The sequence below is a fragment of the Bombina bombina genome, chromosome 4 (genome assembly GCF_027579735.1).
Source record: "Bombina bombina isolate aBomBom1 chromosome 4, aBomBom1.pri, whole genome shotgun sequence".
NCBI lineage: Eukaryota > Metazoa > Chordata > Amphibia > Anura > Bombinatoridae > Bombina > Bombina bombina.
In genome coordinates, this window is record NC_069502.1 from 406,978,925 (window position 1) to 406,991,793 (window position 12,869).

The 12,869-nt window shown below is 33.4% G+C and overlaps 1 protein-coding gene across 3 annotated transcripts in view; it reads left to right on the forward strand.

Annotated features, from left to right (window-relative positions):
* Positions 1 to 11,816, forward strand: part of ACAP2 (ArfGAP with coiled-coil, ankyrin repeat and PH domains 2) — a 379,535-nt gene extending 367,719 nt beyond the window's left edge. For all 3 annotated transcript variants that reach the window (XM_053710199.1, XM_053710201.1, XM_053710202.1), the window contains 2 exons: positions 2,043 to 2,104; positions 8,213 to 11,816. In XM_053710199.1, coding sequence (XP_053566174.1) covers positions 2,043 to 2,104; positions 8,213 to 8,316 — 166 coding nt within the window. In that variant the 3' untranslated portion in view covers positions 8,317 to 11,816. The remainder of the gene's footprint in view (positions 1 to 2,042; positions 2,105 to 8,212) is intronic.
* The last annotated feature ends 1,053 nt before the right edge of the window (positions 11,817 to 12,869 follow it).

Here is a 12,869-nt window from a genome sequence, read left to right on the forward strand (position 1 = left end):
ACGTCAGAGGTATGACTTTGGCTGCATGTCATCCATGAAGACCACTTCTAAACCAGACTTTTCCGGACAGTAGATAGGTGTACCCCCCCAAATATTAATTTCTAGAACCGCCAATTCAACCCAAGAAAAAATGTGCCATATCAAAGAAGGGCGAGGTATATGTATATTCTGAAATATTATACATTAGACATGTCAAACCTATGATTAAAATATAACTCTTATTATACCATTAGAAATCATTGATGTGTGTTTTTTTTTCTTTGTGATACTTAATGATGTTTTTGTTTTTTTTACTGAATAAAACTTGAATTAGAATTGGTTATTAAAACAGCTGAATTACTGACAGATTAGTGAGGGTAAAATATTAGATTCTACTGCTTGTACAGTTATCTGTTGATTAATTTGTAGTGCTTATCTTAGTAGGTTTGGGGAAATGTCTTGAATTGTATTGGAATGAATCAATATTAATAGAATATTCAATCGCAATACTTTACAGTTAATAGCCAGCAAGTATTACCATTTACTGTTAAAAATGTTTTCATGCTCTGTATGCCCCTTAATTAAGGTGTTAACAGTGCATGTTTGCTGCTGCATAAAACTGTTTTCGTAGTCTATCATCAAGTATCACTTATGCAGGACACAAGATGCCCTTTTCCCACTATAAATAATCAAGCTTGGCATTTTAGATCAGAAAAACCTTTAAAATTATCATGAGCCTAAAAATGCAGGGTCATAACATTTTAAAATCATCCTTCCACTGTGATGCAAAGGTGCAGGAGCTGGTATTACAGTCAATAATGCTGCATCTCATTGGCTTTACAGCTTGGAGCATCACTCAAGAAAAATATTTGGTTTGAAGGTGGGCAGTCAGTAGATAGTAAAAAATATATGCTATGGATTGTAAAATTAAAAAAAAATATTTCCCACAAAAAACAACATAGCATATGTAATGCTGCATAGATTTACACGGAGTGCTGCCATAGCACATTATTTACTTATCAGTTTAGGTACGATGGAGGCACTTTAATTTTGAGGCTTTATAAAAAAGCTTTTTTTCCACTTTAACTGAAAGTTAAGCATTTGTAATGATTGTCTCGAGATGCGCTGCCAGGTTTTAGCCATATTCCCTTTTGGCATTGAAGAATGAGACCCATGTTAACAATAAGAGTAATACGCGAGTGAGCATCAGATATCACTGAGTAGTAATGTGTGAAAATCAGTCTATGAATAATTTAATAGTTATGATGCTTAGATTATTACTTCCCAAAGCTCCAAAACACTCTGGTATTCAAATTATTCCTAGTGAAAATTATCACTATTTTTCAGCATATGCTAAATATTTGCAATGTAATTTAGTAGTTGCTATGTAACCGTTTCATAGTCCAAACATTTCTTAATGAGAGAAGTGACAGAGGAAGCTTGGAAAACCTCTCTAAACTGGCATTAAAGGGACAGTCAACACCAAAATTGTTGTTGTTTAAAAACAAAAACTTTACTACCCATTCCCCAGCTTTGCACAACCAACATTGTATATACTTTATACCATTTAAACCTCTAAATGTCTGCCTGTTTCCAAGCCACTGCAGACAGCCTCTTATCACATACTTTTTTTTATTTGCTTTTCACAACAGGAGACTGCTAGTTCATGTGGGCCATATCGATAACATTGTGCTCATGACCATGAAGTTGTGGCTGACACTGCACTAACTGGCTAAAATGCAAGTCAATAGATAATACATAACTATCCATGTGATCATGGGGCTGTCAAATGAGGCTTAGATACAAGGTAATTAAAGAGGTTAAAAGTATATTAATATAACCATGTTGGCTGTGCAAAACTGGCGTATGGGTAATAAAGGGATTATCTATCTTTTTAAACAATAACATTTTTGGAGTAGACTGTCCCTTTAAACAAATCCCACGTTTTGTTGTTCTGAACCTGATAAAAACAGATTTTTAAGTGTGTACAAATGTCACATCCTATATTTCTGACTAAAGTATAAGATTATAAAGCTGTTTTTTTTTTTATCCTTCCTTTTTAGATTGCGCCTGGCACGTATGAACGAAGAAATGCGGGAATCTGAAGGGCCTTATGGACAGCAAGGTCAATATACAACAAACAGTCATACTGAAATGCAATATAAAAAATGCATGCAGGAGTTTATAAGCATACAACTTGAGGATTCAGAGTCCCTAGGGAGAAATCTCAGTTGTAAATGACCCAGTTAAAATGTATTTGACACCTTTTAAGAAAGTATTTAATTCCAATTTATTTTGTTTAAATGTTGTACTGCACATTTTTAATAGAACACCTTCAACTAATACGTTGCAAGTCAATTAGCAGGATTTTGATGACTTGTGCATCAGATGACTTAAACTGATTTACCTGCATTTTAATTGGTTATTGGTGTTGGCCAACTTCCTAACACAAGGGGACTACAGATCAAAATTTTAAAATCCTTAAGAGCCGGATATAATTTTTTTGCTATGAGAAACACAAATAATATATTTCATAGCAAAAACAGGGCAGAGGGCGCCAGTTGGCTATCCCTGAGCTAAATTATAATTTTTTTCTTCAACCTTCTGGTCGCTGTAAGCTCCAGCAACACACACTGTAAATTTAACTTAAAATATAATTTTTTATAGGTTTCTGATTTACTGATATTGTTCCAATGTGTGTGTGTGTGTGCGTTCATGAGTGTATATAGTATCAGAATGACTGGGAGTAAGTAGCTTGTGTTGTCATGCAATAGCCCTGAAATACAACAATTTCTAAGAACACTGATAGTTTACGCCAAAGTCTTTAACAAATAAGGATGTACAATCTGCCATAATTATTGTGTTTACTAAGGGACATCAATGCACTTTTTAAACTGTAATTTTAATGCTGCTTTCATTTATAGATCCATATATAAAAAAAATCTATATTTGTTATTAAATTATAAATGTATATCTGTATTAATGTACTAAATTACCTGTTAAAATGCATCTAACTTCATGTAATTGTTCCTGCTTTATGCTTCCAGACCATGATTGGTTAATAACTGTACTTAATCCTAAAGAGTAAACTTAGGAAGGACTAACATATGCTGTTTTTCTGTCCACTTTGCACTTTTCTTTATCTTTTGATGATAATATGTGCCTTGCATTGTTTTGGTATTGTCAGATCCAAAGGCAATAGGATCATAGATTCTGTAGAATACAGTGGTACTATTTGAGTTATTTAATCCTAAAGGTGAAGCATCTAATTATTTTATCTGCCATGCATGCATTCTCCGTTGTCAATGAAGAGTTTAGAGACAAAATGTTTTCCTGTGTTGCGGATACTGTTCTGTACATCAGAAATATATCTGCAATAGAGCTCTTGCGTATGAAACAAGCAACTTGGTTTGATAGTTTTGATGATTTTTTTTTTATCAGAAAAAAATTGCTTAATGGGGGACAGTCTGGTCAGAATTAAACGTTCACGATTCAGATAGGGCATTCAATTTTCCAATTTAGTTTTATCAAAATTTGCTAATTTCTAAGACCTTGAAGGCTGCCTCTTATCTCAGCTAGACAGTGCTTGTTCACATGTGCTATATAGAGAACATTGTACTCACTCCCGTGGAGTTATTTATGAGTCAGCACTGATTGGCTAAAATGCAACTCTACAAATAGAACAGCACCATCCAAAAGGAAAGATAAAATATTTCTTTATTGGGACCAAACACAACACAACACAACAACACGAGGTTTCAGTCAGGTGACCTTAATCATGTGATATAAAAACAAGACCTTAAACCACTCCTTTTATACCCTCCTTGGGGGAGGTGATCATTACCTTAACAGGTGAATATTTAAACATTTTATTACAGAGCATAACTACTCAGCACCATCTAGTGGTTAACAAAGGTCATTACCAATCTTACATAGAACTTGGAAGTTTCACAGAAAAAAATTTTTTACAGAAAAAATAAAGGAGCTGTATACAAAATAATCTGTACATATATACAATCCATACATGTATGAAAATGCACATATATAAAGAGATGCACCTAAAAGTTGTTCACATATTATTTAAAAGGTAACAAATGCACCAAACAACTTATTAAACCTATCTGCAATCAACACCAAGGATTTAAAAAGTAATATTCCAGTCTATCTCTTTGTTCATTCCATATGGTATAAGAGATTGCAGTGTATAGATCCAAAAAGTCTCTCTACTTTTTAACAATTTCTGTCTATTACCACCTCTTCTAGGTTTTTTAACCTGTTCAATAATCTGAAATCTCAATTGAGAAATACTATGACCAGCAATTAAAAAATGGTTGGAAACAGGGGCTTCTTTGTTGCCACAACGTATATTTGATTTATGTTCATTTATTCTATCTCTTATTCTCCTAGTCGACTCACCAATGTATGTATGTATGTATGTATGTATGTATTGGGTACTTATAAAGCGCAGCTAATCACCCGTAAGGGTCTCAAGGCGCTGCTCATTTTATCGACCTCGGAAGGATGAAAGGCTGAGTGGACCTCGCCGGGGATCGACCCTGCAACCCTTGGGTTGCTTCAGAGCTCAGCCACAGTGCCTTAGCATGCTGAGCTATCTGTAGATAGCATTTTATTACAGAGCATAACTACTCAGCACCATCTAGTGGTTAACAAAGGTCATTACCAATCTTACATAGAACTTGGAAGTTTCACAGAAATTTTTTTTTTTACAGAAAAAATAAAGGAGCTGTATACAAAGTAATCTGTACATATAGACAATCCATACATGTATGAAAATGCACATATATAAAGAGATGCACCTAAAAGTTGTTCACATATTATTTAAAAGGTAACAAATGCACCAAACAACTTATTAAACCTATCTGCAATCAACACCAAGGATTTACAATGTAATATTCCAGTCAAAATACACAAGGATAGATATACACCTCCAGGGCGCCCTATAGTGTCCAGTACAGATTCTATTCTATCTAATGTGTCCAAATATATTGACAAAGTGTTAAGACCTTTTGCCACTCAATCTATGTCTTATATCAGAGATGCCGGAGATTTTATAACCAAGTTAAATTCTTTGGAATTACAAAGTGATAAATTTATTCTATTTTCATTAGATGTGACATCGCTATATACATCAATTACACACAAGAGTGGTATGGGTGCGATGAAACAAACCATTATCACCAGTGGCAAATTCTCTAATTTTCAATGTGAGTTCATTCTTGAGCTATTACAGTTGGTCCTGTACTGCAATTACTTTCTTTTCCAAGATACTTTCTACATTCAGTGCCAGGGGACTGCAATGGGATCCAATGTCGCCCCCACATATGCCAATGTCTTTATGAATATCTACGAAGAGAGGTTTGTATACACTCAGAAAGCATTCCAAGAGTATGGATTATGCTGGTTTAGATATATAGACGACATTTTTGGCATATGGGGGGGGCGACATGGACTCATTGCAGTCTTTTGTATCAGACCTCAACGTCTCTACTAGATACATTAAACTTAAATTGGTGTGCAGCGAGGATTCTATTGATTTTTTGGATACCACAATTCAGAAGAGTGGTAGGGAATTAAAAGTTGATCTATACAGGAAGGACAGTGATAGAAACAATCTATTGAAGTATGAAAGTGCTCATTATCCACCTCTAATTAATAGTCTCCCTAAGAGTCGGTTATTACGGGTGAAAAGAATTGTATCAGATGACCAGCTAGCTCACACTAGATTGAGAGAAATGGGTAACTTATTCTTGCAGAGGGGTTATCCAAAGCCCTTGATTGAAAGCTGTATAAAAGAGATTGATAATATTGCTAGACAAACTATCCTTAAAGGGGAATATAATAAAAATAAGAGACAAGAGAAAACCAAAAATAAACGTATGATTTTTATATCTAGATTTAATCCTTTAAGAAGTAATAGGATTAATAAAATCATTAAAAAATATTGGCCTATTGTTAAAGATCTGAATCCTAATATCATGGATTTCCAAGAAACACCTATGCCCGCATATAGGCGATGTAAGAACATTACTAATAAAAGCTGACATAGGTTCAAATAAGAGACAAATTCAAACAGTGCTATCTACTTCTAAACTAGGCTGTTTTCCCTGCCTTAGCTGTTGCAATTGCAATAATATTATTAAAGGAGATAGTTTTGTACATCCACTTAATGGAAGGAAATATAAAATACCAGGCTTCTTTACTTGCAATTCTGACTATATCATTTATTTAATTAAATGTCCTTGTTCCAAAATCTACATTGGTGAGTCGACTAGGAGAATAAGAGATAGAATAAATGAACATAAATCAAATATACGTTGTGGCAACAAAGAAGCCCCTGTTTCCAACCATTTTTTAATTGCTGGTCATAGTATTTCTCAATTGAGATTTCAGATTATTGAACAGGTTAAAAAACCTAGAAGAGGTGGTAATAGACAGAAATTGTTAAAAAGTAGAGAGACTTGTTGGATCTATACACTGCAATCTCTTATACCATATGGAATGAACAAAGAGAGAGACTGGAATATTACATTGTAAATCCTTGGTGTTGATTGCAGATAGGTTTAATAAGTTGTTTGGTGCATTTGTTACCTTTTAAATAATATGTGAACAATTTTTAGGTGCATCTCTTTATATATGTGCATTTTCATACATGTATGGATTGTCTATATGTACAGATTATTTTGTATACAGCTCCTTTATTTTTTCTGTAAAAAAATGTTTTTCTGTGAAACTTCCAAGTTCTATGTAAGATTGGTAATGACCTTTGTTAACCACTAGATGGTGCTGAGTAGTTATGCTCTGTAATAAAATGTTAAAATATTCACCTGTTAAGGTAATGATCAACTCCCCCAAGGTGGGTATAAAAGGAGTGGTTTAAGGTCTTGTTTTTATATCACATGATTAAGGTCACCTGACCGAAACGTCGTGTTGTTGTGCTGTGTTTGGTCCCAATAAAGAAATAGTTTATCTTACCTTTTGGATGGTGCTGTTCTATTTGTGGATTTGATGACAATTTGAGGTTGTTGGCAGGACCTTGGTACGTGCACCTCTAACAGACTGATGCTGTTCTCATTTCTTTGAACATTTGTTAAAATGCAACTCTGTCAAAAGAACTAAGATAAGGGGACAGTCTGCGGAGGCTTAAATGCAAAGTAATCATAGAGGTAAAAAGTATATTAATAGATCCGTGTTATGCAAAACTGAGGAATGGCTAATAAAGATATTATCTATCTTTTTAAACAATTCAAATTCTTGAGTAGACTGTCACTGTAATATGTAGTTTTCTTTTTTAATATGGGTATTATACCATTCCTGCTTCTTATCTTTTTCATTCTGCTACAATTTTTGTTCTTGTTTGAATAAGCATCACTTAATATTATGTACTTAAATATTGGATGCTCTGCTCTTTCTTTTCATCTGTCTGGATGCATGGAGACTACTAGCTGCTATAGATTTTTGTATGTAAGTTACTTTTTCAGCTTCTGCATGTAAATGGTCTTTGATTACTTTCTCATTCTTAAAGGGACAGTCAACACCAAAAGTGTTATTGTTTAAAAAGATAGATAACACCTTTACTACCCATTCCCAGGCTTTGCACAACCAATATTGTTATATTAATATACTTTATAACATTTAAACCTCTAAATTTCTGCCTGTTTCTAAACCACTACAGACAGCCTCTTATCACATTTTTATTAGCTTTTCACAACAGGAGACTGCTAGTTCATGTGAGCCATAAAGATAACATTGTGCTCCCTCCCATGGAGTTATGGCTGACACTGCACTAAATGGCTAAAATGCAAGTCAATAGATAATAAATTAAAAGTCATGTCATCAGGGGGCTATCAAGAGGCTTAGATACAAGGTAATTACAGAGGTAAAAAGTATATTAATATAACTGTGTCGGTTATGCAAAACTGGGGAATTGGGTAACAAAAGAAATTGTTTATCTTTTAAAACAATAACAATTTGGGAGTTGACTGTCCCTTTAACTGACTCATCAGCATACCTTGTACATGTCTTAAAACCTGTTATGTGTCAGATTTACATTACACATTATCTAATCATTCAGGTTATGAGTTCTAACTGATCATGCCTTGTATTGCATTGTTCTCTGACTGTCTGAAAATACCATGTGCTATTATTTCTTTATTTTATGTCCATGTTGAAAATGTTTTTTTCTGTAACTCATGTCATATATTTTGCTTTATAGGTGATGAAACTTACCAGGACATTTTCAGAGATTTTTCCCACATGGCATCTAACAATCCTGAAAAACTGAATCGATTCCAGCCGTCAGATTCTCAGAAATTGTGATAGTCTTATAAAATGTGCGGTTTTCCACCACCAAATGGAGCAGTGCATAATTATATCATTTGTTGGGATGTTGGATTTAATTTAAAGCAACATTGTACTGTAAATGTTTATCTGCTTTAATGTGTTCCCAGTTATCTGTTTTACATGCTGGAGTGTATATAGCAGATTGTGCCTGTTGATACCACCACTTTTACTGAAATATGAATACTTTAATATTTCCATTTTCATTTGCTTTTCCCAAGTATTGCCCATTGTGTATAGACAGGGAGTTAGGATAAGAAGGCCTTAAAAAATAGATAATATTAGGAATGTTATTTCTGCAGGCTCAGACCATGTGTACAGGTGTGTTCTTGAGAACAGCAATTTTATATACATAAATAAACCTACACTAGCAATTTCCCATTCATTTTATATAACAAGTCAGTGAGAACACATTAGGGAAACTAACGTTGCAGTAAATTGTTCCTTTAAAGGGGCATGAAACCCAACGTTTTTCTTTTATAATTCAGATAGAGAATACAATTTTAAACATCTTTCCAGTTTACTTCTATTAGCTATTTTGCTTCATTCTCTTGTTATCCTTTGTTGAAGCAGATTCAATGCATTACTGGGAGCTGGTTAACACGTTGGGTGAGCCAATAAGATGTGTCATATTTGTGCAGCCACCAATCAGCAGCTCCTGAGCCTACCTAGGTATCCTATTCAACAAATTATATCAAGAGAACAAAGCAAATTAGATAACAGAAGTAAATTGGAAAGTTGTTTAAAATGCTCTATCTGGATCATGAAAGAAAAAAAAACATGGGTTTCATGCCCCTTTTAATCTGATTCAGTCTTTGCAGTCGAGTGTGCCTGTGTATATGCGGCAAATCTTGTATTAAGCTGCATTATTTAGAATAAATAGAAAGGACCAACACATACAACTGTTGTGCATTTAATACATCACAAGTCAGCAAAACCCTTTATAGTGTTCTACACAACTCCTAGTATCCCATCACGCTTGCAAAAGAAAGAATTGCACTGAAATTAATCAAATTCAAAGGACTGTCTTTTCCAAACATTTGTTCTTTTTGTAATAAACCCCTTTACTTATTTGACTGTCTTATACCTGGGAACACCCTTCTTAAAGGGACATGTAGTCCGAGTTTTACATTTTTATTGGCTCACTGGCTGACGGACAAGTTTTACAGAAAAAAAAGGTTTATTCAGCACAAGAACATCTGTTAAAATAAAAACATTGCAATACATTCTGAATCATGAAAATGAAACAGAAAAAACTACCATGTCTCTTTTTAAGGTTAACAAGCTTCCAGTAAAAGTATGGAATTCTTGTTGTATTTCAAACACTGTTGGAAATCTTTTAAAAAACAAAACAAACATGAACATGTTTATACAGTCAACTGTGACCTGGAAAAAGTGCATAATAATGTGAAATGTTGTTTCAGGTCATTGCAGTCAGGGTGATTAAGTGTGCTTTAAATGGTCATCTCAGTAAATTGACAATCAATTGTTTTAGCTAATAGAGATTTCTAGAATCTGTGTTAAATAATTAGTCAAAAAGTCCCAGTCATTCCCTCAGCTGTATCATAAACATTACGTAGCTTTACTGCACCTGTAACTTGTTTATTCACACGTAAAAAATTATTTAAAGGGTTTTCATTTTACAGTATTTTATTCACTGTAATGATAAATTTATTTTTTTATATCACAAATATCTCAGATTTTCAGAAATGTATGTCTCAAATTTTAGAATTATTTGAGTGTTGTTTTTTTTTACTTAATATACATATTGATCTATTTAGCATGAAATATAGTATCACTATATTTCACAACTGGACAGAATAAGGTTCAGTGTGTGTTACATGAAGTGTACTACATGCAAAGATTTCAAATTTGATCTGGTGTGTTTAAAAATAAATATATATATATTTATGTATATATATCACCAAATTTATAATCTTTTAGATGTTGACAAAAATGGCTATATAGTTGTAAAAATAATATAACTTGTATTATATGTGTATTAACCCCTCATGCTATATAATATTTTTGCTTTCTAGCTTTAGCTGACGGCATAAAAAGCACAAATGTTTATTGTAAATGCTACAGATTTTAAAATATCGAAATCATGGGTTCATTTTTTTTTTTTTTTAAATACAAATTTTTGTAATGTCTTTTGTGACGGCTTAGTCTGAATACCTGTTAATCTTCAGAATTACATTAGTATGCAGTGATTACTTGCATATAAATCTTTATTAACATGCTGACTCTTTAACATAAAATAATGGTGCTTAAAGGGATAGAAAGGTCAAAATGGAAATGTGCATTTGAATATAAAATAGAAGCATTTTTTGCAATATACTTCTATTAGCAAAAATACTTCTAGTAAAAATGATTGCTGTTTTTCTGTGACATACGCACATATCCTGTGAGGGCTGTGCACCAGTATTCAAGCTCAGAGAGCTGAAGAAGTTGTGTATTGTATCTGTGAAGACTTCATTTGTATCATACAAGTCACCACTGATTCTCTGATAAGGTGTGTTGTTTGAATACTGGTGCACGGCCCTCACAGGATATGTGCATATTACGCTGAAAAACAGTAATACCTTTTACTACAAGCATTTTTGCTAATAGAAGTATATTATAAAAATACTTCTATTTCATATTTAAATGCACCCATGCACGTTGTCATTTTTACCTTTCTGTCCCTTTAAAATCAGTATTTTGCACTATTAAACATACATCTTTTCAGTAACCCAATTTGTGACAGAGGGCAGACATGTGAATCATTTAGATTGTTCATTTGGAAACTGTTCAGAGCAAGAGCTTGTAGTGGCAAGCAGCAATTTTATCCTTAATTTTTTTTAAATTTTTCCCCCCAGAAAAATAACTTAAAATATTTTTAATTTTAAAAATTATGATTAGGGGGACCCCCCCCCCCCCTTTGTTAAGCATAGCAAAAAGGAAATGTGCTTGCAAAATTCATGTTGCTACAAGAACACAGATTTGGTACCTATCATGTTCATCTCAAGTTGAATTCCAGTCTTATAATTTATTAATATAGGTACCAAAAAAGACTTAATATTAAGCTGACAGCCTTGCAGTGCATAGCGTTCAAAGCTGCACCAATCTCCTTAAAGTTATTTTATATTTTTAAGTGCAATAGTTTTTCACATATACTTGCATTCAGTTTTTTGCAATTTGCCTGTAAATGAGAACTTTTAGCTTCAATGCATTGCAATATATTGTATCAGCAGGACTGTGTTGTTTTCTTCCTACAAATATACTATAATGATTGTACAACCATATCTAGTTCTGTCGTGGATGTTTTGTATGTTAACTTGATTGTAGTTTTATTTTTGCTTATAATAAATGAAAAGGACACTTGTATTAGTTCTACAATGTACATTATGTAAGAATTGTAAATACTTCATTTAAAACTTTGTAAATTGCAAAGTGACAAAATATGCAATTTCAATAAAAAAAAAGTGTTCAAAAAATGCTGAATGATGTTGGTTTATTACTTAATTTATGGTGATGATCTACCTGGGTATGTATAAATGTATATATAACCTATCCTGCCTTCTGTTGTAAGAGCAAACAAAAGTAAACACCAGTTGAAATCATTTGTAAATTTCACATTGCAGATGATAGAAACTTGCATAAGTCAATGGTCTTCAGTGGGGCTTTTGCTTTCTACTTTTCCTTAAGATCAATTTCAGGTCTCTGCTTTTTGGCAATGGTAACAAATTTTAAAGCTCTGTACTCTTAAATAATGTGTATACTAAAGAAAGTTTAGTGACATAAATAAAAAATTGTACCAGACACTGCTATAGTAAGGGTACATAGCCATCTATGTTGCTGCCTTTTTGCACTTGCAGTAGACTTCAGTGGATTATGGATTACCTATCAGTATAACTAAACCATTACCTGAATACTGTGACCTGTTGGCCATTACCTGTTTGCTGTGTTCTTTTGACGATTGCCTGCATACTTTGTCCTTCTTACTATGACCTGCATGTTATTCTGCTGTAAACTCTCATGCTTCACCATGTCCTTACATGCTGATAAACTTTAAAATAGTGTGTGTTGGGGGGGTGTATGCAAGCAGTCTTTGTGGCCTGCCTTTACCAAAAGCCTTCTACAAAAATGTGGTGGTTGGCTTTTGTTCTTCATCTTTTCAGATAACTTATGGGACCTGAAATGGGTGGTCACTCTTCCCTTTTAAATTTATTTTGATTATGGAATCCTTGGCAACAGTTGTACATAGCCCTAGAGATCCAATGTTTATATTTGTAGGTTACCTTATAAAAGGTTTGCTTGTCAGATTATTTTAGTATGATCCTTTCTAATCTACAGTCTTCTCTTTTAGCACTTTCCATGTTGATATCTGGCTTTGATTAGCTGAGTTAATATAAACTCAATTTCCCCTCAAAATTGCACACCTGTTTTAGTACCTCCCTATTGCAAAAGTCATTCAAATAGATTTTCAGTGTGCTTACTTCACAAATTTGTTGGAGTAGAAGACCATGGATTAAATTGTCTACACTTCA